This window comes from Ylistrum balloti, unplaced genomic scaffold (genome assembly GCF_031769215.1).
Source record: "Ylistrum balloti isolate Yb309-2 unplaced genomic scaffold, AGI_CSIRO_Ybal_v1 Utg370114, whole genome shotgun sequence".
NCBI lineage: Eukaryota > Metazoa > Mollusca > Bivalvia > Pectinida > Pectinidae > Ylistrum > Ylistrum balloti.
The window spans coordinates 606,986-634,509 of NW_026782134.1; the positions used below are offsets into that span (position 1 = coordinate 606,986).

The 27,524-nt window shown below is 39.9% G+C and overlaps 1 protein-coding gene across 1 annotated transcript; it reads right to left on the reverse strand.

Moving 5' to 3' along the window:
- Window positions 1-23,032: 23,032 nt before the first annotated feature.
- LOC132550269 (uncharacterized) lies at window positions 23,033-26,691 on the reverse strand. The gene is made up of 2 exons (XM_060214315.1): window positions 26,640-26,691; window positions 23,033-24,132 (listed from the first exon to the last, which is right to left on the reverse strand). The coding sequence occupies exons 1-2, from the start codon at window positions 26,689-26,691 to the stop codon at window positions 23,033-23,035; spliced, it is 1,152 nt and encodes a 383-aa protein (XP_060070298.1).
- Window positions 26,692-27,524: the final 833 nt, after the last annotated feature.

Below are 27,524 nucleotides of genomic sequence, written 5' to 3' on the forward strand. Positions count from 1 at the left end.
CCAATGTCCCAACTGGACCTGTCGCGTGCCTGACTAGTCAATTATCAGATACAGGAACCTGTTAAGAATACTATTTTCTTTTTTTTTCAAAGACCAATTTTCCTTTAGAACAGTTAAATTCTGCCTACCACATTTAAACTGTAAGTCAGGTTTTGATATTCTGTAGCTTTCACCAAGGACTTCTAATACAACAAAGTTTTTAAAATACGTTCGTTAACAGGAACTCTACAAATCTTTTCTTGATTTCATATCCTGGATATGATATATATCTTTATCCCACTCTTTAGAATAGGAACGGTAGAATCAAATAATCTATCTCAGTGTTGGGTGAATGGGTAAAATGTCACAGAAGTCTGACGTGTGACGGGGATAGTGTGTGGCCTTATTGATGTGTGACAGGGATAGTGTGTGGCCTTATTGATGTGTGACAGGGATAGTGAGTGACCTTGTTGATGTGTGACAAGGATAGTGTGTGGCATTGATGTGTGACAGGGATAGTGTGTGGCCTTGTTGATGTGTGACAGGGATAGTGAGTGACCTTGTTGATTTGTGACAAGGATAGTGTGTGGCCTTGATGTGTGACAGGGATAGTGTGTGGCCTTGTTGATGTGTTACAGGGATAGTGAGTGGCCTTGTTGATGTGTGACAGGGATAGTGTGTGGCCTTGTTGATGTGTGACAGGGATAGTGAGTGGCCTTGTTGATGTGTGACAGAGATAATGAGTGGCCTTGTTGATGTGTGACAAGGATAGTGTGTGGCCTTGTTGATGTGTGACAGGGATAGTGAGTGGCCTTGTTGATGTGTGACAGGGATAGTGAGTGGCCTTGTTGATGTGTGACAGGGATAGTGAGTGGCCTTGTTGATGTGTGACAGGGATAGTGAGTGGCCTTGTTGATGTGTGACAGGGACAGTGGCCATATTGATGTGTGAGAGATACACATATAGCGTCATTCCTAGACATTAAATGTATTACATTGAAGAAAAACCAAATTCATTGGTATTTTATTGATAAACTGATAATCCCATCCAAATCTTTCAGGGCTTTAATTCCGTCAGGCATCACTTCTCTGGGAAGCCTTGCCGTCACAACTCGTTGATTGCGTCTGTTTATTGGTCATCAAATTTTCATCGGCGTATCTAATTAAGATGTCTAAAACTTAAAACAAGGCCCCTTTTTCCCCACGGGGAATTCCTGTAGGCTTCTGTCTTCTCGCGGAAACACGGCTATGTTAGTGATCACCTATTGGAAAAGAGAATTACAGGTGGTCAATGATATCGGCTAGGTTTATAGAAAGGTAGATAGGACGGGATACGTGACGACATTATTATGGAGATCGATCGGTAATTGATGGGATACCTGTACGTTTACGCATGTAAGAAATACCTAGGATTGGGTAGTGGTGAGGAATGGATGGTTAGGGATCTGGTGTAGGCTGAGTAGTGGTGAGGCTGGATAGTTGTGGGGATGTGTTGAGAACTGGGTAGTGGTAGTTGTATGGTGAGTACAGGGTAGTGGCGATATTGTGGTAAGGGCTGGGTAGGGGTTGGATTGTGGTGAGGGTATGGTGAGGGCTGGGAAGTGGTGGAGATGGGTAGTAATGAGGCTAAACAGGGTAGATAGGTAGTGATGACACTATGCTGAGGGCTGTGGTGAGGGTTATGGTGAGGACTGGGTAGCGCATAGGGAAGTGGTAAGTCTGTTAGTGACTGCGTATGGAGTGCTATGTAGTGATTGTGACTGCATAGTTAGGACTATATAGTGATTGGGTCTGCATAGTGAGGGCTATGTAGTGGTTGGGACTGAATAGTGAGGGCTATGTAGTGGTAGGGGCTGCATAGCGAGGGCTTTGTAGTGGTGGGACTTGTTGGTGGTCGGAACTTGATCATGGTAAGGGATGGTGTCAATACCTACGTTAGTGTAAACAGTTCCTTCACAGCAGTAAACAATATATACGTTAGTCCGAATTAACCTGACGTTCTGTCAACTTTTCATACTGGTCAGGTGTCAATGAATGTCAGAACTCCGTGGTTCAGTATTTCCCCAAAGCTATGACGTATACCGATTCTAAATATATAATCCAAACGAAAAAAACACTATCTCCGTTTATGTGAATGACATCAGGTATTTTTTGGTCTTTTTCAATCTTTAATGGGATATCGCTTAATAACATTCTTGAAATACGCATATATATTGTTGCATGGACTGCTACGCATGTGCAAAAAGAGTCGAAAGGCATGTGACTACAGGAGGTGTGGATAACATCCAGGTAAAATCTACGTTAAGTGGATGATTTTTTATTATGAGACTCGTCCTGTCACAATACCTTGAAGATAAAGAAAATATAGTTCGATCCGTGTGCGACATACAAGTGAAAACGACGATTTCTTCCCAAAATTATCGCTTGAATTCCGAACCAGACGCGAATAATTTTTTGAAGGGATTGAGATCCAACGTTCATTGACTCCAGACCTATTTCCGAAGTTTCCCTATAACGCGGAAACAAGGCATCAATTAACATGAGCTACAAGGAAAACAATACTTCAAGGATCATAAACAATATATTCACGACATTTAAAATATATACAGGGCTACAGACCTGTGAACAATATATTCACGACAGTTAAAATATACACGGGGGTGGGGGGTGGGGGTGGGGTGGGGTGGGGTGGGGGGGTTGTTGGGGGTTAGGAACTGTAAACAATATATTCACGACAGTTAAAATATACACGGAGCTACGGTACTGTAAACAATATATTCACGACAGTTAAAATATACACGGAGCTACGGTACTGTAAACAATATATTCACGACAGTTAAAATATACACGGAGCTACGGTACTGTAAACAATATATTCACGACAGTTAAAATATACATGGAGCTACGGTACTGTGAACAATATATTCACGACAGTTAAAATATAGACGGGGCTAAGGGACTGTAAACAATATCTACACGAAAATTAACAATAAATAAAGACTGCAAGGCTGTAATCAATAATTTTATGACTTTCTAGATTACACGACAGTAAACAGCAATATAAAAAGTTCTATACGATTGTCAATCCCCAACCCATGGGAGCTATATTCCTATTATACCGATGACAGATACTGCGTTTTCTATTGGTTTTTAACAATTAACATGAATATTGCATGTCGCTACTCCCAGAAGTGCTTACTGCTGTATGACGACGTACCTGAGATAGATCGAGTGAAACACAGCTATAACGTACTCGGTACGAAAAAGTCATTGATTCATTCAATACGAGGGATTGGCTGTTTACTGCTGAAAAATACAACGATATTAAAAGACACAGTAGCATCCGTTAACGTCGAATGATTTGATACACAGAAACAAAAAACGATAATTCCAAACGACATCATATATATATTTATTGAGTTGAAAAAATACGACAATGTGACGGAGCTAACATTACCTTACTTCGCTTGCTGTAACAAGTATTATAAAACCATTAACGTACCTTATCGCAAGATGTTGTCCAATATTTCTGCACTTGAACCACATTGCATTTTAACGACTGTGCGAGTCGCAATGTTGACCATTGTACGATTTCTCGAGCAACGCAATGGGGAGGGAGAGAGAGGTTGATGGGTGAGTGTGGGGGTCTGTATAATGGACTTTATAAGGAGGTTTCACAGTGCAGAAATAATATAACAGCTACATATAGATCCAGACTTATGATAATTATATAGAAAATGACGGTTGTCATTTAACAAATCAAACGGACATCTTTCTTAGAAAAAGATATTGGGTACATGTAAACATAAAGTGCGTAGTTATAGATGTAGACAGTGACGCTGCCATCACCGAACATTTATCAAACTCACTGATAACAGTTTAATTTAGTTTATCGAATAGAAGAAATGTCGACAAAGCAAGAAGTTTTCGGATAGACACCAGCGGAGCAGAAAATTTCCGTCCGTAGCACATCATTTTGATCTAAAACGGAGGCCACGGAGGAAGGCGATATTGTCAATGATTGTATATGTATGTAAGACATACAGTACTAAGTGATGATCTGATCATGGAGCGAGCAACATTACAAAGACTTCATACGATAGTATTTGCAAATTAGGCCAGATAGGTGAATATACTAGACTCGATAAGCCTCGGATTTCCGCTGTTAAAAATGTTAACATAAATTTATATAGAGTGTTATTTTACATAAACTTACATTGAGATTCGGTTTAACCTCGTCAAGTGGAAACATATGTTATCTATACAATACTGTTTAATGTCGTTGTAACACCATTCTCTGCATACCTGTGCAGTGTACTGGGTGTACCCCTACCCCGTGAGGTGAGGAGGGGGCAGTGGATATCGGTATTCACTGATATCAAGGGTTATTTTACATACGTTTCAATGTAATGACATTTACGTTTTAAATTTAAAATTCGCTGAAAAGGTCTTATATTTAATAAGCGATATCCCGCGGGATGACATCGTCGATACCAATTGCAGTGTCACTCATTGATGTAACCAGGAATATACTTTGTAACCCCAGCCCCATATTCTGTAATAATGTCAGTAGAATTGCAATGGTGGCGATCAACACTTATAATCAAAAAGACTTCAGTTGTACGTGCTTTCTCTTCGTCAGCTGATATTTCTATATATATGATCTTATTACACTTAACGATAAAATGAATTGCAATATTTTACGATTTGACATTACACAAGATCATATTCACGTCTTCACCTAAAACGGTACCTTGTTACAGAAGCTATTGTGTAAGGATTACCATTATATGAGTTATAGAGATATAGTGTAGGTATGTATTCAGTAATCTTCAATTCAGCAATGTGTTAGCAAATGTATTAATGTATGGACATGTGTATAAAACATCTGTATATGGGCTACACTAATGAATGGTGCTCAAAATATATCGACATCGTCACCCACTATAGTAGGTGCAAATGCACTCGAATGTATGAACCAGATAGCAATAGTGGGTGGGGCTAAAGCAGCAAAGTTTTAGATCGGTTTAAATGTTGGTTTTCTTGGTTTATTGTCTCCACAACAGCCAGGGTAATTTTGAGACCTAATATCTTTTAAGTCAGTGGCTTCCTGACTGAACAACTTGTGGGAGGCCCGCAATTTGCAATCCAAAGTCATTAGGGTTGAATGCTTTGCCCACGAACTCAATTACAACAGCACAGGACAACCCGTAAACATGTCTCCATGAGAACCGCAATCAGAAATCATGAAGAAGTTTTATTTTAGTAAAAGTTAATTAATCGTCACTGATGATATCACCTACAGTAGATAAATATTTGTACTGGATGTCCGAAAGCTAAAGGCTTATAAACAACCATTGGATGTTACTTTCAATAGGACCACTGATGTCACCACACTGTGGGTTCATCTTCTTATCACTCTGATTTTGTTAGAGATGTAACCGACAATACTAGTCTTTAGCAACAAACCTTAAGACTGATTAATGACATACAACTGCATTAGTAGATATATAGTATGAAAAATATCGTAATGAAATAAAAGGGAATTGGAAAACACGGTTGGGCAGAAAAATAACACCATTTGGTAGACTTTGGGATTTCAATTTCAATCAAAAGATGCTTCAATTGTCTAAAATTACACGGGTATGTTGAGACGGTTTTGAGCTTAGTTGATGACGTGTCTGCCTCCTCCCCCCACCTCCCTTCTCCTAGCTTGTCGCGATGCTTATCTGTTACTTACCGTGTTTTCCCGTCAATAATTAGGGGTATCGGGTTTTACGTGAGGGGGACAATTGGTGTATTACTGAAGTAGACCTTAAGTAAACACGGTCAGAGTCTACCCTTCATTGATTGTGTAGGCCGTGGTGAACACCCATGTAAAACCCGATAGTTTATCAACATTCCATCCGTACTGCGGGGTCCATCATAGACGGACCGATTGACATACCGGCTTAACTACGATTGCAATTTAACAAAAAATGGTGTCAAGCGAAAGGGACAAGAGATAACAGTCACGTGATATGCATAGAACATTCCTAACATCCACCGATGTTAATCGCATATTTTCCATAAGAGTAAACGAGGGTCGTTTTCTTTATTTGAGTTTGGTCAGCACGCCGTGGTCACTGCCATCGACGACGAGGACGACGAGAACGTCGACGATGATGATGATAATCTGCACTTGTCACCAATTGATTCCTCAACCCCAACGCCGAATTGAACACCTTGTGGGCCTCCTTGTTTGTCCGTCCAGACAGTGTCCATTATTGTCCAAACTGTAATTCCGGACAAGGATTGTCTCTCGATCGGATCATCCCAGATCAAAGTGTTTGGTCAGTGACATTAGTGATAATGGTCAATATGATGGTCAGTCTTTCTCCACCTGTTTGTAGATACCATTATGTAAACGGTAATGACCAAGGTTCAATCCCACGATTTTATTCTGGGGTTAAATGGCTTGACACATTTCCCTGACACAAATCGTTATGTTTACATTTATTAATCACAAAAACTGTCTGAAACAGGCGAGTTGGAAGGGCCTACTAACCATACAACTCTTTATTCTCTCTCCGATCTCCAATTTGACAGGAGTACTAGTTGTTTTTTTATTGTAAAAGCCGCTATTTTTTTTTTTTGTCTACAATGCATGTCGGGTGCAAACAATCAGCTCTGAAGTCTCCAAACACACATTTTGGCCTGTTTTCAACATTCACGCCGAGTTGGACTGTCCCTGTCACAAATGTTCATTCTTTTATGAGTTGTTACAGAATTGTATCTAGCTCTTGTACCATTAAACAATAATAGAAACGGTTATATAATTATATCAGATCTACATAGATGACGTCATCAGTTTATCTTGTTGATTGGGTAACCGGAAGTCCTAATTATATATTGGTACAGACGATTTCCGGTAACATACACCTAGTAAATGGACACATTCCGTGGATGTCAAAATGTAAAACAAATAAACTGTCCAATACTGACCAACAATGTACCTTACCCGTTTGTCTTTCTTAATTCTCTATCAACTTGTTAATCCGTGATAATGCGCATGTGTATATATTTGTTAGGCTGTAGGTGTAATGTCTACAAGGTACAAGATTACGTCATGGTGGTCAGTGTAGGTGGCGATATGTCACAGTGGTCAATAATATCAGGCAATGACCGGATGCTGGGTTAATTGCTTTCTTATGGCGAGTGGTCAGTATCTTATAGATAACGTAGGTAAGACAGCTCCTTAACCAACGATTGGCAGGCAGATGGATACAAAACAGAGCTTGTTTGAAATGTCTGAGATAGGAGGGTCAAGTATTGTATAATAACCCCCATGTAACTGGTCGGAAGGGGAAGTAACAGGTGCCTACTGACATTCCTAACATTTGGATGACCAGAGATTGTCCGAATTGTTCCGGTCACACTATTTGATAACTTTATCTCAGATTTAGGATAAATCAATTATGATAATGAGATCTCATTACGTGGATAATTAACATTTTATTACGCGTGTTCCCCGAATGGTCACCACGCAGTGCTCAGTGTTTGGCCGTCAAGGTCTTCATAACACAATGAAATGTGTTCAATAAACAATGAACCACGTGTTAATATCGAAATCTGTGCGAGCTGATTCAATGGTACCTCATTTCTATTATTTTTTTTTCTGTCCTATCTTATCAAGTTCAAATGTTTCCTATCATTAACGTATTACAGGTAAAGAGATAAGATTTCAGAAATAACATTAACGCCAAATGTGAAAAGGAGATAGCTTTTAAAAATGTATCAGTAATTTTAATCGTTTTGATTTTCTTTGGAGCAGTTGTGTGCATCTACAGTAAATGCGGTGTCATTTTCCTCGTGTTATAATAAATCAGTTTATGTATGAACATTGCCTCTGTGTTGACAAGAACTCAAGTATGTAACACATAATACGCAAAAGTAAAAGGTGACATTCTAGGATAAAGTATTAACATGTTTGTATGGACATAGAGACGTTCTAGGATAAAGTATTAACATGTTTGTATGGACAGACAGACGTTCTAGGATCAAGTATTAACATGTTTGTATGGACATAGAGACGTTCTAGGATCAAGTATTAACATGTTTGTATGGACATAGAGACATTCTAGGATAAAGTATTAACATGTTTGTATGGACAGAGAGACGTTCTAAGAAAAAGTATTAACATGTTTGTATGGACAGACAGACGTTCTAGGATCAAGTATTAACATGTTTGTATGGACATAGAGACATTCTAGGATAAAGTATTAACATGTTTGTATGGACAGAGAGACATTCTAGGATAAAGTATTAACATGTTTGTATGGACAGACAGACGTTCTAGGATAAAGTATTAACATGTTTGTATGGACAGACAGACGTTCTAGGATAAAGTATTAACATGTTTGTATGGACATAGAGACGTTCTAGGATAAAGTATTAACATGTTTGTATGGACAGACAGACGTTCTAGGATAAAGTATTAACATGTTTGTATGGACAGAGAGACATTCTAGGATAAAGTATTAACATGTTTGTATGGACAGAGAGACGTTCTAGGATAAAGTATTAACATGTTTGTATGGACAGAGAGACGTTCTAAGAAAAAGTAGTTATGAATGTTTTAATCATAATGACGTAATAACGTTATCATTTTTTAAGTAAAACTGTTATAACTTGAGATCATTACAAGCTCGTTCTATAAATAGGAACGGTGTTGGTTCCCTTTATTGTATCGTATCTCTTCAATATGAATTAAAATTAACGACAGAAATTTCTAATCTTTATCCTGATCTTGTAAAATTTAAATCTTGATACAAAAGTTAAGATAACGTCTCGTGATTGTGGCATACATATATACATATATGTAATATTTTATCTATATCTGAAGTCGTTAATATAAGGATAATGTGTATGTAAAGTGTTGATGTCACCACACAGCATGATTAATAGGTTTGGTAGCCATAGATGTCAGATGAGAGCGATGATAGGGAAACTGATAACATGACGTAAGCCCACCCCCTCCTACTTCTCTTCCTCCCAGACTCTGGTCACAGGGAACATCCGGGCTCTCTCTACCAAACGACCGTCCATACACGGAGGATATATCATTACATGGCAGCGGTGACCATACCCTTACTTTGGCATCCAAACAAGTGTCGACGTCAACATCTGTAATGTGCCATAATTCCGGACCATGGAACTGACCGAACGTTTTCTACATTGTCCGAATTCCCTCAGATTATTGCTAATTAAGGTCGTTAATCTATTGTTAGTTTAATTCGTCCTTGTCTGACGTCACCAACCGCTGATACAACAAGGTGTAGCATTAGTAGCGAGCACATAGAAATGAAAAAAAAATGAGAAGTATGATAGTGATCAGTAAATATTAACCCTTTCCAATGAAGAGTTGTATAGTCACAATAATAAACTTTTCGGATGATGAAATGGCTAGTTTACTGAACATTTGGGAGCGTTCTCGCTTCCGATCACACCTCGAAATGTCAGTTCTGAAAAGGTTATAGTCCTTTTCCTTTATATTTTATATCATCTGTAACCATTGTTAATACGTGATGTGATTTAAGGACAAAATAACGTCACGTGATTTTGGAAATCTATTGAGCTTGCTAATGCTTTACGAGAATGAAACGCACCCGAGTATACTTATGGGGTGGGACTTCTCAAGTTGACATCTTTGGTTTCAGTCAAAGTCTTCATCGTGATTCTGATAAAAGAATCGTCTCACGATGGCAGTTTCACTAGAATAATGGCTTTTCTGATCTCTAACACACCATTGTTTTGTGTGATTTATCTTAAGTGACGATTCCTTACAGCAGTGTCAAGTTTTGGGAGTATAATGTGTGTCATAACTTTTATATATATATATAATATGACGGTAGATTTTAGTAAACAAACGAAAGGCTTTGGATGATAAAACAAGCAATACTATACATATCACGATCGACATCATGTCACTTTATAACTTAGTATATCGACCATAGTACAGTTAACTGTGGAGGAAGGTGATAAATGTTTCACATTCTACATAAATCCTTGTTACTTTCGATCAGTTCCATTGGTCTTTTATCAATTTTGGCTAGTTGAGAGTTTGCACATAATCTGGTATGGAGTAACGGTTGGTTCTTAGCTAGGTTGTGGGAGTCCATGTTGCCGATGGTCATTTTTGACCCCATAATACAAGATCTCAACACTGACCAGCTCTGACATTTCAGCGGACATCGTGCCACCTCAGTGTCATCTATACCACCTACAATGTCCAGAACGGGCCGGTCAAGATATACATATTCTAATGAATGTTCGTCATATCTTGTGTCGTTGTTCTCGAACATCATAACAAAGACAATAAATGTAAATATGTGACGATCTTGTCTACGATGTCATTAATTGTCCATCCTTATTTTGACCCCTTTAAATCCGAAGGATGTCAATGTCTAGTAACAAACAAAGCGAATTTTAAACAAGTACGGCCCTCTCCCACAGTGACTTTCACATAGAACGCATGTTCGCGTATTGCACGTGTTTGTTACATATCTGTCGTTGGATCTATAATAAAAACTACATGCAGGCATTTGTATGTTGCAATTAGTACACGTGGGTGTCTATTACATACCTGAGTATTTCACGTGCGAGTCGTATGTAAAATGGATAAATGTTTTGTCAATTCAATATACGATCGTGAAGGATTCATTTAAAAATTGCCAATCCGAACGCACCAAACTAAGATTGAAATATATGGCCGGTTTACCGAGGGTTACCTGGTTATCAACAATTTCGCATTGTTTTATTCACGTCTAATTTTCGAGAAGAAGTGTGCGATATTTTTCCTAACAACCAAATTACTAATCCAATAAAACGGCTGGATATATAGCCGTATATTCCCGGTAACTCCATCAAAGACAGTTATCTAAGTGAGATCAAACTGTGTGATCTTGGTGTTTTATAGGATTTTACCTAAACTTACACCTGTCCACACCTGTACACGGGTGGTCACGAGAGGTCACCGAGGTCTGGCAGGTGAAACAATAATGTTTAGACTACCAGACGGACACGAGAGTCCAGTAATCAACACTTCGATCTAGTCAGTAATTCCAGGTATGACCATTCCAAACGTGTATAATCGCACTGGTATAGACATCGCTCGGACACTGGTCAGTCTGAACCCTCCGGACAGCTGTAAATCAGCAGGTCAAACTGGACTTACTGTAGTGTCGCGATGTAGTTAAAACAGCATCTATCTTTATCAAAAACGGATATTCATGTTTGTCTTTTATTTTAACGAGATCGTGCATATTTCACTGTTTCGTCAATTCTTAATGTTTTTTTTTAAACCCGGTATAACGTTGAATGTCGCTTGTTTTACCACGAGTAATAAGCTGTACATACATATTTGTGTACTCGGTGAATCCCGGTCGTCTGTGTATAATCGTCGGCTTTTACATTTATTTCTGTCGGAGAACCTGACATTGACCACAAAGTTAACGAGTCCATAACCCAGTTTTATCAGTCTACACTAGGACGTCACTAAAGCACATTTCATCTTTTCTCTTTTATTTATATTTCCAGTCGAATCTTATGTACCCGACTTTGCCGTCCCTATGTCTTATCCCTGGCAGCTATGTTATATCGTGCATTTCTAATTTTCTCGCTCCCAACTCGTATGTTCCCAACAACATTCCGTGTGCTCCCGACTTTCTAGTGTTCCCAATAATTCGCTCGGAATGGTCGAGTATTTCGGACATCTTTCACACCGTGGTCTGGTGTTTCCGACTACCTTCATGCTGTGGTCGGGTGTTTCCGATATTTCTCACACCGATTTTTCGCGTGTCTAATAATCCTCTCATAATGTTTGGATGTTTCCGACATCCTTCACGCCGTGGTCGGGTGTTTCCGACATCCTTCACGCCGTGGTCGGGTGTTTACGATATTCCCTCGCGCAAAGTTTTCGTGTTCCCGATAATCCATTCGAAATGCTCGGGTGTTTGCATAGTGCTCCTGGCATCTCGTACGCCGAGGTAATTTGTTCTAGATGTCCCTCACGCAGAGGACAAAATTTTCGATACCCTCCTTCTCCTGTGTTCTCTGGTCATGTCATGCATGGATTCCCCTGCCGTCGCCGTTCCCGACATCGTTCTTTCGTGTCCGTCGTCTGAAACACGAAATCTGACAGGTGATGGAAGAATGAGGAAGCTAATACACATTGCCATCTATTTGATCACTGTTATAGCTACTTACCTGTAGTAATCAAAACAAAATCACCCAACCGTGATATGTCCTTCTGTTTGTTTATCAGGTTCACACTCGGAATGTAATTAGAAACAAAAAGTTGGTGACACTCGGAATGTTGTAACTATGATATACGCCTTATAACCTTAACAGACAAGGCCCCAGCGATTTGTAACACAAACGAAACACTAAAACTATTCATATCTAATTCTAATATTGGTAAACATGTTGAAAAAAGAATTACATATCTTTATATAATGTTGATAAGTAAACGAAGGAGCAGGTGAAAGGTGTTCGGTAGGAGGATAAAGGGACTCCATTAACACAACAGACAAATGGGACGAGTTCGCTCTAACATTATCATCGTGTCATCACACCTATCATCTGCCCCCTCGTCGACTCGTGATATCCATTCTGACGAAGTTTGGCAGATCAGACATACAGTACGTGTACAATTTGGCTACCGTACACTGGACAATTAGCACTTATCACAACAACAATGCCCGCCAGCCCAAACTGACCGACGTGGTCACCAATTAGCTTACGTCACCAGCAATAATCGGTGCCCCTGGCGGCCGTAATGGATATTAACGTTCGGATAATATGCTCTCAACTGTCGACATGTCATATATAATAACGTAGACAAGTATATTGTATCTTCATGACATAAAATGACCTCTGTATGTAATCATTAATTGTACAGCTTTAAGTGAAATTGTTCTAAATCTAGCGGACTTACGTGGAGAACTTTGCACAAAAAAGCGACTTTCCAACTTCCAACCATTGTGATGTATTCGTATCGTACATTTCCTAGTGTTTATTTAACGTGCAACCCACGTGCTCATCTATGTTTCTGATGTTTTGTACATGTTTACCAATAATATATGTATATCAGTTTCAATGCTATCGTTCCAATGCCCTTGTTTCTTGTACCCCAGAGTTCGTCAGAACGTTCGTGCTACACAAATTTCTGATTGTTACAGCCACATCTACTAAACGTAATAGAAAAGGAAATAGGTCATTTTACAGAAACATCTAGATTTTTCCCGTCCTGATCCGATTTTGTCTTCTTATCCTTCCACGGGAGATCTATACGGTATAGTTTTTTTTCCGAATAGATTATTTCACACGCGGATGTAGAATCTCGTGCATAGTATCCTCCTGACCCAAATAGAGAGATGTGTTTGGTGAAGTTATCATTACATACAGAAAATTAGAAACATACAATGTTACTACGGCGGATGTGACTGGGGTTTTTTTATCAGACACTTTACAATAACCATGTTTTAATTTAACTCTCGTCTAGAAGGGACATCTCCGTACAGCTAATGGTGATGATCATATTCATATTTTTGGGTACATACTTTCGCTAAACCTGAATGCACAGCTGTATCCTAAAAAATCATGTCTAAAATCTAACCGAAGAAATGCCTTAGCTACACTTGGACGGGTATATCTAAAGCCGCGAGTTTAGGTCTGAACATCCTATCAAATGTTAATACATAAAGATATTGTTAAATAAACTCAACTTTGGTTGGTTGATTGAGTGACTGGGTGACTAAGATGTTTAGTGATGTACCTGTATAGAACTGATACAGGTAGATATACATTCTCACCGTTGGTGGCCAAACACTGTGATGAGGTATATCACAAGTTATCACATGACACTTTGTCACATGGACCATTATATTTTAAAATTATACTGATATGCACTATTTTCTGTTTCCATTGACTGCTGTAATAGCGATAATATAGATTCACAAAGAAGATGATAAAATTAGCTCTTAATCTTTCACAAAGTTTTAAATAAAATATATAAAAATAATTTATTTATAACCAAATACATACCCCAGACTACTTGAATTTCTGACAGAAAGGAAAGAATCAAATATGTGACCGACTAGATGACGGGAAAGAAAATGAACTGACTGTGATATCTTTACATTTATGGTTAATTACGATAGATTTCCCAATAAGTACTATTTTCTTGTTCCTGACAGGTATATAGACGGTTTGTTACATCAGCGGCGACCACTCCACATTTTTTTCCAAGAGACCTATAATACGACATATCCTCAATATCTGTACCAGAGCCGAAACAACAAACCCCGTTCACCATGTGGTCAAAGCTGGTCAGTGACTCGGTCTCTGAACGCATCGCTGCGCTTCCTGCCATGACTGCTGGTCAAACAGTGGACATTGTCCAGATTGCCTGTAAATTTGCTGACGACTAGTAATATATCATGACCCTGATTAAAGAATACAGGGAAATAAATAAACTTATAATTAATTTATCATTGTTAAAACAGCCCGCTTCACACCCAGCATGATGGCTCGACAAGTATTTACTATGGTCAGTTTCCATGTATTTGGGGGTCAGTTTGCTCGCTTATCTGACCCCTTTCTGTAATTCGGAAAGCGACTTGACGTGACCCCAGGAGCCGACCTGCCAAACGTCAGTTCCAGCATTTGAAACGGTTAATGTCAATTCTACCTTATCATAATTCCAGCTGATTATTTGTATATACGTCCCTGTTTGTATTTAGTAAATATCTTAATTAATAGTATTTAACTTATTGTGATGACGACGAATTCACGGGCAGCTAGAGCGACATTTACTCTAAGTAAAGTTGTATATTTTTCACTTGCTGCCTATGGCGGACCACCATCACAATAAATACAATTCTGGCTAGCTATAAATCAAGGGATGTGTAATGTTGTAGATCCCTGATGTTTAGCGAACCAGGGGAGATAACTCGAATTGCTATTGTATGACTCATGTAAAGAGAACGGGCGCCAAGTCTGGACCGAGCTAATTTTATCTATAAATATTCATTTGATGATTTTGCGTGACAATTAATGATAACAAAGAAGATGGCGACCAACAGCACACGTTAATTGCTACCGCGTATAACGAGGAATTAATATAAATCAGTCTTAAAGAAACACATCATTCACCGCCAATAATAACATATTTTTTAGATGATATTACAATTCATTCTATGACATTGTATTACTGATATACTTAACGAACCACTCAGATTCTTATTAATTTTAATGTTGACGACACTCAAGAGTAAAATATATCTTTCCATAAATTAAGCGACAAAAATGACCATGTAACTTCTAGTAGTATATGTGTAGTACAGAAAAGTAACGAATGACATCGGTACGTAAAAAACAGATAACAACTGATGTCGGTACGTAATATACACAGATAACAACTGATGTCGGTACGTAATATACAGAGATAACCATGGTACGTAATATACAGAGATAACAACAGACGTGGATACGTATATTAGGAGACACCTAGGGGACAACCATGTATATTTTCTATTACGTGTGCACGAAATAGATGATGTACACACACAATACAGTGAATACGTTCGCACGTAATAGCAAGGGGCATTTCATAACTTTTATTGGTTGCACGCGTAGTAGAATCTACCTTGCTCCCCCGCCCCCATCCTCTGTAACTCTGTATGTGGTGGAATAGTGGTAACACACTCACCTCTAGAGGTATATGACCTGACGATGGCATTAGAGCTAAACACCCGACCCCCAACAAGTTGTAGTTATTTTCATCTCCTACGCGCGTATAAAGATTTAGACAAGCCCGGTTTGTTTGTCTTTTATATTTGACCTCGAGTTTTAATTTGAACACTTGTCCGGGACTTTTTCGTTCAAACGAACACTGTTGACATAACAACTGTATTATCTCAATATTGTGGTAAATTCCACACGTATAGAAAGTGCCACGTCAGCAAAAAAAAAAAGAATATACTTTGTGGAAAACATTTGGTATTTATAAATATGTTGTTTATGATATTTTATTTATTATTTTATGTAAATCATGGCAGTTTGAAATCGCTAGATTTTTCTTGTTATTTCACAAATTTAGTTGCATTTAACAATCAGTTATGTTGACGTGCCTGACAGCGACTTTTCCTATATTTGACCTCCTCTCATAATTGTTAGTCCTGAAATCCGATAACTGATCAAGTCCTCATTTGATTCCACTTATTCCTTTCTTTGTTGATAAATACTACATTCCTGTATTATGGACAAAGATTTATTTAGCGGTAGTTAAGCCAGGAACCTTGTACAAATACATTTAAAACGTGTAAAATGCATTCATTTGCCGTATTCTGTAACACTGTTTGCTCAAAGAAACTAAGGCGGCTACACATACCAATATGCTCTCGGACAATGTCCCCTTGTTAGGACCTATTGTCCGGACCACAGAGGTCAAGAATTAAGATAAGGATATCCGTCCACGAGATTATCCGCTATGATGACCACTTTGACAAATCGATATGTCAGCATTTTTTTCCACGCTATCTTATCGGGTATAAACCACGCCCCACTCTCCCGAACCTTTCCCTCTCTTCCATCGTGTCTTTCGTTGGTTCCAACGACAGGAGAACTTCATACAACCCCACACAACCTCCTACATCTGAGTTCTAAATCTTAATGTGTTTAGTAATGTATAATTCGGGTGTGTATTGCAGCTATGCATTTTCCTCCAGACAATATGTACACAGAAATAGTATTCCTAAAGCGGAAATGGAAACCCGATTGCTTTCCTTGTATTTTTCTGTATTGGTTACTGTGCAGGGCTCCATTGAAAACAGCTACTTCCTATTTTAAAGCGAAGTTTTCTTGACGAAGCAACATATTGCTTCCATTAAACAGCTAAAAACAATTTTAACAAGACACATACCGTTAGGCGACGCCTTGTTGTAACCAAAATCATATATTATATCCCTTCCCCGTTTCCCCTGGAATCATTTCGTGGTCTTTCGGTTTAAATGATATTAGTATATAGTGTCACTGCTTTGAAACCGTTCAACAGAACACGCACATGAGCTATCGCGTACATGTTGTGTTTTTATGAAGTCGACATAGCGACTGAAAGCGGAAATCGGAAGGGTGAATTAGACTAGAATATCACGTCGTTTTCTCATAAATTAATGACGTAACAATCTGTGCTCACAAGAACAGATAACTCTGCATTCCAAAAAAACGGAAAAGAAACACTTTACTACCATTAGAACTGGTGTTTTAAAATCTTTAAAGGACACTCTAGAATGAAGAGAGTTAAATAAAGAAAAAGACAAATTCTTACGAATATAACTGATAAGCTAGCTATACATAACAAATTTGCTCGAATTTTATGCGTGTTTTTGTTTTTGGCTGTTAGTGTTTGGCAGAACAATTAAAATAGGAGTGTAGTCGGCTGGAGACAATGGTATGAACTTTAACTAAGACAAGGGGCCAGTGTATAACAGTCCAGGTAATTAGACAGATCAAAGCGCGCGTCTCCTCGTCACTGGGATAGCCCCAGCACAGACCAGAAGAATGCTTTACCTGGTGTTGGGTTCAGGGTCACACACCGTTAAACGTTTTTTTTTTGGAGTGACGGAAGGGTGGGGGGGGGGGGGGGGGGCGGCTAGTGATATTGTATGTCATCAATATCATCACTCAGACTGATGTAATATTCTTTGTAAAGGTTATTATGAGTAGCTCACATTCTTCAAATATTAATACTTTTTTTCTTTTCTGTAACGAGGTCGTACAGAATTTTTGTGAACCAATAAGCAAATATTGAATATAATCTGGTCTCATTCAGTGATTGTAATACCACGGAAATCTTCTGTCATTACCGGCGATAAGTATTTTCTTCACATCTAAACTGGATGATACCGTAGGGGGTAGAAATCCGAAACAAAAGTTGTACGCTGTGTGATCAAATAATATAGAAGATGAATTTCATTATCCTCTTAAATGTTCATTATTTACCGATGTGAGAAGGCAAGACACAAAAATTCTCATCATTTGTGTATCATTTATCGGTGAGAAATATTTCTCTACAGTTCTAGGTTTAGCGCGGAAGTGATGTGTGTACTTTTGTTTACTTGTTTACTGTAATGTTGTACGGTATATAAATGTACAACAGATAAACAGTTTGACTTAAAGTAATAAGTGAACTTGAACCTTCAATAATGCCTAGCGAGTATATGGGAAGACCATAATTTTGCCTCGGTCCGGCCCACCACCAGCACAGTCCCTACCCTCTCCTCTCACTAACGACATACGGTCTTCTTCGCAAAGAATCTTAGCTTTCCAGAAACATTCGATAGGCTGAATGACAAAGACTTGATTACCAGAGAGACCCAGCCAGAGTAGCAAATGTTACCAGACTGACTGCTTAAGGAGTCTCATTGATCGTTAAGATTTAAGATTGTCGTTTAATATAATTTTGTGTAACCCCTCTCCCTGCCCCATGCATATATATATATATATAGCACGTATGCATGATTAAACCACGGCAGGTAAGCGAGGATCGAATCCCCCCTTGAGGTCTATTAAGCTATACGATCGTACACTCAACATTTTGCTTAGATTGCTGAGTTCATTCATGGCGATGAAGCTCCAGCCATCGCCAGTACACCTGAACCCTGCATTTTTGTCACTGTATACGTACAAGAATTTCAGGCTGAAAGACCTAGAACGTGACGCCTAGGAGATCAAAGTAGTCAAGGTGTTTACAGATCATATGGAACAATAGTAGGTTAAAGATATCGACTTGTAGTATTTCTGCTCCCGGGCGAAGGCCCATCTATGTATGTATCTCCGATGTGGACCACCCCAGGGGCAGCGTGGCCTGTCCGTCACTTAGAGTGACGTCAGATAGTCTTCACATAAGGATACATTTAGACGTCACATATAGACAACAGAGGGCGTTGGTGTTGGCCCCAATTTGACAAAGAAAACCTGATACATTGATTGATGTCGAGAAAAACAAGTTAGTAATTGACCTATGATACAAATGACACGAGTCCTGACAGAACACGAAGGGTAGGTGGTCGTTCGGAGATCTTACAGGGAGGGAGAGAAAGTCCAGACGGGGTCATGTCTGATGTTCTTCCGAAAGGACTAGGTCATCCTACCATTGTCAGACAGGGGCGACAACTCTTACCTGGCGTATCGCTCCTTTAATCTTCTCATTCAACTTGTTCAATAGAAAAGCAAACGAAAAGAAAGCATATATGTTTTACGATGTATCGTGGGATCAAGGACCAGTCACACGATGGGTCAACAAGTCCAGTCAGGCTGACTGAATGTTCTTTTTTCTGTATGTAAAATTCCTCAAGTCCTGCAAAGATTATGAGTAACGGAGTTTCGAGGAACTATCACTTTGCCTGTAACATGGGAATAACGTTTGGTGACGTTTTCGTTTTGTGACGTCATACTATCACCCCAATGGCAAATGGCTGCGTGGTGATGGCAATATCTATACCAGATTGGTATTTCGTTTGAAAAAAAAAAAAAAACATCATCATATAAGTCCCATTTCAGTTTCGATTTATCCGTCGAAATGGTAATTTACTATTAAACGTTGCGTGCCGATATTAAATCACGAAGTTAGGATATGTCTGTGTATATATGTGTAGTCAAACCCAAAAATCACATTTTATGTTGTGTACTAATACCACTATATCAAATATTGTACAGTGGCACAACTTTACTAATCAGAGCAACCTCCATCTACGAATTTCCCGAGTTAAGCGTTTCGTGGAAACTATAAGTGAACTCTGAAACAAGGAAAAACTACAGTGTGGCCTTGGGGTTATCCGTTCTCAATATACAGTTGGTTGTCACACGTGTAACAATGTTTTTTTGGTTGATTATAAGATTTAATTTTAATTTACTGGCTTCATCATAATGTTTGATTTGAATTCAGAATAAAGTCACTTGTTACTACATGAAAATACGAATTGTTGTATGTATGTTACGAGGTTAAACGCTACACAACGACAACAGCGCGTGCATCAAAATACTGTTCTAGTTACTATCTGTTTTAACTTGATAGCTATAAATCAATCTAAAACTTTCTGATCCAATAATCAAATTAAGATGATGTGGTGACATGTAAGGTGGATTTAAAATGATTATATTTTGAATATTACCTTCCGATGGCATTATATATTTTATAGTGATTGCCTTGTACAAAGTGAGTGCTTGTCTATTGAGTACAATTTAATTGAATGGTGAAGAAAGAGAGGATACAGAAATATTTGACTATACATCCAGTTCCTCCCCTCCCTACCAACCAACCCAACCAAACACAGATCACCCGAAAGCGAGGACTTTGTATTATCGTTGTCTAGACGACCCAAGGTAAGGTATGTTATCTTAATCTGTTTTCCAAGAATCCAACAAAAGCCGGTATAGGGAGTTCCGTTACATTAGTATCTCCTCTTGTCTCACTTCCTTACTTACGTCACTTAATTTTCTGTTCACATCACATAAAACCTGACATTCAAGTAGAAAAATCCAGAAATGTATTGACTTAAGGTAATTACCCATCAAGCATCGAAATACATTGCCCTCGCCTCACTCACAGTACAGAAACAACAATCTAGAATCGTCATTCATGTTCATATCCCTAGACGCTATCGTCCTTTCTCTCTTTATAGTCATAAAGTCATCATGATCATCGTTATATCCTCGATATCATCGTCATACCATTCGTTATTACGTCGACATCGTCGTCTTCATCGTAGATGTCAAACTACATCGTTGTCATACTCGTCGTTAAAATGTCATCATCGTCACACTCATCGTTATGATGTCAATCTACATCATCGTCATACTAGCCGTTATAACGCCGACTCCATCGTCATATTTATCTTTAAATGGTCGGCGTCGTCATCCCCATCGTTATGACGTCAAACTAAATCGTTGTCAAAGTCGTCGCCAGTTATGACGTCGACATCGTCACTCTCGTCGTTATGGCGTCGACATCGTCATTCTTATCGTTATGACGTCCACCAATATTATTGTCAAATTCAGAAATCCACATTAAGCACCGTTCCAGTGTACCAAAGAGTTGTCACCCGTTATTTTCTCTCAGCTTACAATATCCTTTTTTTCTACTGACAAACAAAACATGTGTACCAAAGTCTACTACAAAGATGTTAATTAAAATCAGCACATGTATGTTTCAGACCTGAGTGATTTACATTCCAGAGCATTTTTCTACAAATCACGTTACCTGAGTCATGTGACGTATATACCTCTGCGATTAAATACAATATTTCTTTACGTGGTATTGTAGCCCACATTCTCTTTCTTGTGTCAGGTATTCTATTATGTATCAAAGAGTTAAAACAGTGCATCCATTTCAATGAAGCATAGAAGAAACTAAAGAAACAATAGAATTTCAAAATGTTGCGATCAAGCGTTATTTATCAACAATGTTGTGCTGAAATTCCTTTCCTAAAACAGCTCTAGGTTTTAGACAGATATTGTATAGGTAGAACGAGCTGGTTCAAACCGAGTTCGGTAACCGTGGCAATGGTTAAGCTCCCGATAGCCAATTAATGTTGTTTGTTAGAGTGATATTAAGGTCTCGATAGTCGATATCAGGGACTATACACATATTGATGATATAGTGTTACATGTGCATTACATCAAACTCAGAACACACGAGAGCTGTATATTACAGTGTTGACAATAGCCAAGTGTGTAACGTCGTCTAAGTGTACTGGTTTGTGTCCTAAAAAACAGAATTGCACACAAAACCCAGAGGTTTTCCAATCCAGTTTCCTTGGTTAGGCGTCAACACCACCGGTCTACTGTGTCAACAGTTATAGCCTCTGTTGGTATTGGGATACACTTTTATTGACTTGACACTCACCTTAGCGAAAATGAAAATTTGAAATTTTAAACGAAAAGTATTGAAAATGTTTTTTTTCTTGATTTTTAATGAAGCTTTTCAAAGACTTTAAATAGCTGAACAAAACTGACTATGCTTAAGGTAAGAGAGTGCCCCGCCCACCCACCGCACACTGGCGGTATTATCCCTACCCATGACCCCTCCTCACGAGGTCGACTCCCTATTTATACCTACACAAAGACCAAAGCCATCAAGGACAGCCCAGTCACATACATCTTAAGTATTTTCAACTTGTTGACCGAATATTTCTTTTCGCTGATGTAGTATGTATATTTTACCTGACGACATAGTTTTAGTGTTACAGGTAAAACGACTAAATATACACATCTTCTATTCTTATACTTTTTTCTAAGCAATAATTTTTACAAATATCTTTTTTTACGTGAAAATTATAATCGGTACTGTTTTATACAATACTCAAATATATCACAAGAGTACAACTTGGTTTCGTTAACAATTCTTACCATCTACCTTATTATGGCCCTGCACCATGCGATCTCATACATGCATTCCAACTCACAAATAAGTTTAAAGGAATTTAACATGCTGCAATGGATAACGAGAATTGACAGGACATCGTGACAGGCTGATGTTTGTTAGCACGCTATGATTTCTATACTAATGACTTAATCACAGCGTCATTTTAATTGCTATCTCTGTGTTGTAACGAACAAAGGCGCGGAATATCGGGGCTGGAATTCAGGACCGGAATACCGCAGTCAAAATACGAACACTGGACTCCAGTGGTGGAATATCGGGGCTGGAATTCAGGACCGGAATACCGCAGTCAAAATACGAACACTGGACTCCTGTGGTGGAATATTGGGGCTGGAAGTACCGGACCTGGAATACAGGGACTGGAATACTAGGGCCGCAGGACCAGACATGGAATACTGGGGCCACAGTACCGGATCTGGAATACTGGAACCGCAGTACCGGACCTGGAATACTGAGGCCGCAGTACCGGACTTGGAATACTGAGGCCGCAGTACCGGATCGGGAATACTGGGGCCGCAGTACCGGACCTGGAATACTGAGGCGGCAGTACAGAACCTGGAATCCTGGAATACTAGGGCCGCAGTACCGGACCTTGAATACTGGGGCCGCAGGACCGGACCTGGAATACTGGGACCGCAGGACCGGACCTGGAATACTGGAACCGCAGTACCGGACCTGGAATATTGAGGCCGCAGTACCGGACCTGGAATACTGAGGCCGCAGTACCGGATCGGGAATACTGGGGCCGCAGTACCGGACCTGGAATACTGAGGCGGCAGTACAGAACCTGGAATCCTGGAATACTAGGGCCGCAGTACCGGACCTTGAATACTGGGGCCGCAGGACCGGACCTGGAATACTGGGACCGCAGTACCGGACCTGGAATACTGAGGCTGCAGTACCGGATCGGGAATACTGGGACCGCAGTACCGGACCTGGAATACTGAGGCGTCAGTACCGGACCTGGAATACTGAGACGGCAGTACCGGACCTGGAATCTTGGAATACTAGGGCCGCAGTACCGGATCTGGAATACTGGGGCCACAGGACCGGACCTGGAATACTGAGACCGCAGTACCGGACCTGGAATACTGAGGCTGCAGTACCGGATCGGGAATACTGGGACCGCAGTACCGGACCTGGAATACTGAGGCGGCAGTACCCGATTGGGAATACTGGGACCGCAGTACCGGACCTGGAATACTGAGGTTGCAGTACCGGACATGGAATACTGGGGCCGTAGTACCGGATCGGGAATACTGGGATCGCAGTACCGGACCTGGAATACTGAGGCTGCAGTACCGGACCTGGAATACTGGGACTGGAATACTGAGGCCGCAGCACCGGACCTGGAATACTGGGGCCGCAGTACCGGACCAGGAATACTGGGACTGGAATACTGAGGCTGCAGTACCGGACTTGGAATACTGGGACCGGAATACTGAGGCCGCAGCACCGGACCTGGAATACTGAGGCCGCAGTACCGGACCCGGGATACTGGAGCCGCAGTACCGGACCTGGAATACTGGAGCCGCAGAACCGGACATGAAGTACTGGGACTGGAATACTGAGGCCGCAGAACCGGACCTGGAGTACTAGGGCCGCAGTACCGGACCTGGAATACTGAGGCGGCAGTACCGGACCTGGAATACTGGGGCTGCAGAACCGGACCTGGAATACCGAGACCGGAATACTGATGCGACCGTTATTGCGTTGAAGGAGATTTTCGTGTAAATTATCCGTTTAGTATTTTCTGTTATGACCAATCAGAGTTCTTTGTAAACATGAATTAATATAGATCGCTATTTAAAGAAGGCAGAGCTACAGCAAATACTTTCAGTATACTTTGTAAAGAAATTCAACGTCACATTGTTTTTAACGATATCTGCTAGGAATTACATGCTAATCTACAGCTTTCCCACACTCTGTAACCAAGACTTTAGAACATCTATCGGGATTCTGACAATTTTCAAATATTACACCATGTGTTTTTTAGTACTTAATATGGTCACGTGTTGCTCGCGTGCTGGTGCGTACGAGTCCATGTCTCGTGCATTCTGTAAGTTCTACAAAACATAATTATCCTGAAAGGATTGCCACCTGGAGGCGAGTTAACATGATGTACCAAAGGCTGCCAGGAGACAGGTGAACAGTACACCCAACTTCATTCATTTATCCGTGAAACGCACGCGAACAGCAAAAGGATTCGGTAAAAGTAACTCTTTACAGAGCACAGATACAAAAATCACGCTGATTCCGACACCGATAACATCAACCTTCAACGACAAGTCTGTGGAATCTCGCTATTGTTGTCAAAGACCAATTTATTAATGTCAGAGGAATCTTCACCAAAGCCGTTGTTTTGGGCGAGTTCGTGATATATCTGCAATTAATCAATGGTAGATACACGATGTAGTAAAGACTTGAATGACAAGGCCCATTTTAAACTCGTTGTGGGATCGCACAACATTACACGGTGTGCAAAGTGCGCACGATATCTACACCATGTGCACACGATAGGAAAACTGGTCGAAAATAAGCTATCGTTCACTTGCGCACACGTTATGCGGTTCTATCTTAAAAAATGTGTGATTCTATCGTGGTTGATATAATTTTAGAAATGACTTACAGATATGTGTGGGGTTGGATGTATTTTGTTCTAGAAATATAAGAATTCAATTAAGTATATTTCCGAATTAAGACATAAATATATAATCTGGACAACTAGATCTATCAGTTACAGATTAAATAGTCATATATATAATTATACATGTAGATATGAATATTAAATGGACTCCTCTTTTTGGCTCGGCAATGAATCATCTAAAATCCCAGACCGTCAGAATAGACATTTTATTTTCGTAACTTCTGTATAACACTCTTTTTTTTATCATTTTGTAAACAAAAACTACCTACTTAGGTAACTCTAGAGTGTGTTTGTTACACGGGTGACCTGTACACAGGTATTTTTTGTTGACCGATACACAACTCAACGAATGAAACAATTATCCATACTTAATGTATCGATACCATGGTAATTAGTGACGTCAATGTATGTTCAATTTTAAAACCGTAATATTACCCAACCATTGTTACCAAACCACACAAAATATGCGATCCTATAACACAGTTGCGAGCACGGTACTGTTAGTGCGTGTGTGCGCACGATGTATGCACGATGTGCCCACGAAGTTTTTGGTGTGTTGTGCGCTACCACAACTGCACTCATATCAGATTTGGTTCTTAAGAGTCCAGATTTCATCACTGTATAACCAGCCATTTCGTTGTTTATGTATCGTCACTGTATATATGAAATGTATAATTAATCACATTTGTCCGCTAATTTTTTTCTATAGGAATTAAACCCAGACTGACATTCCAGCCAGAACGAACCTTCATGAAGACAGCGAGAATGCACTTGAATGTATTTCTTCATCGTTCATGGTCACCATGCAAAGAAGATGAAACCTTGTAGATAATGCGTGCCCCTGTGGAAGTATGTGCAATTGCGTAGACGGAACGTGGCCTTGTGGACGACGTATAACGTTGGAGAGGACAATTGACATCGAGAGTAAGCGTGACCTTGTACAGATACGTGACCTCCAAATAATGCTTGACCTTGCCATGTATATGTGGTTTTACACAACACTTTAACTATCGCCGTGAGTGTATTGCTGGTCATTGATGTTTTCGCCGTTTTCCTTCCATTGTGAAGATCCGTCAATTTTTGTCCTTATTTTTCTTAGACGTTTTATTCAAACTGTTAAGTATGCTGATATCATATTGGATTTTAAGAAGTTCAGAGGTTTTCTGATCTTTTGATAGCTTTCGTGCCCTACTGACTCACAGTGTACTATTAAAATGACATTTCGAGGTTGACCTTTTGAAGCTGTTACCTAGCTGATTAGATTTGTCACTTATATCATCAATACCTGTCTTTTACATGTGAGGATGTATGGACCAGACGACCAGTCTCACCTGTGTATTGTATAGGGTCAGTCTCCTATGAATGATAGATAACGTTTTGTAGTGATGGACGGCGATGGCGAAATATTATCAGACAGTGTTAACTAGAGAGCGTGAATGGGTGTAAAGGAATCGGGTTCCGCAAGTACAAACACTTCATTATAGATATTCGTGTATAGCAATACACATTGATGTATATAGAGAAAACCTACCCAGCCTAACTCGACTCTCTTGTCGCCAAATTCTTTCCCACGTACTCCGCATGTTTTGTATCACTTTCTGTGTTGGTGGTTACACTTATTTGTCCAAAGGTCAAAGGGTCAGGAGATAAGTCCTCTGTCTCGACACCACGAGTCGGATACCTACCTGGTTGTCTTTGATCTAGTGTTTATATGGCGTTAAAACAAAAGGCTGTCCCTGTCACAGCAGCAGACACAGCATGGACTGTACGGAGGGACAAACGGCACAGCACGGATTGTATGGAATGGCAAACGGCACAGCATGGACTTTACGGAGGGACAAACGGCACAGCACGGACTGTATGGAGGGACAAACGACACAACATTGACTGTACGGAGGGACAAACGGCACAGCACGGACTGTACGGAGGGACAAACGGCACAGCACGGACTGTGCGGAGGGACAAACGGCACAACATGGACTGTACTGAGGAACACACGACTCAAGCAGGGACTATGAGGAGAGACAAACGGCACAACGCATACTTTTCGGAGGGACAAACGACAAACACGGATGATATGGAGGTACAAACGGCACAGCACGGTCATTATGTGGGAACATACAGCTCAACACAGACTGTACGGAGGAACAAATGACTAAAATAAGACTTAACAGGGGGACAAACGGCTCAACACAGACTTTACAGGGGGACAAACGGCTCAACACAGACTTTACGGAGGAACAAACAACCCAACACAGACTTTACGGAGGGACAAAAGACCCAACACAGACTTTACGGAGGGACAAACGACTCAACACAGACTTTACGCAGGGACAAACGACTCAACATTGACTTTACGGAGGGACAAACGGCCCAACACAGACTTTACGGAGGACAAACGACTCAACACAGACTT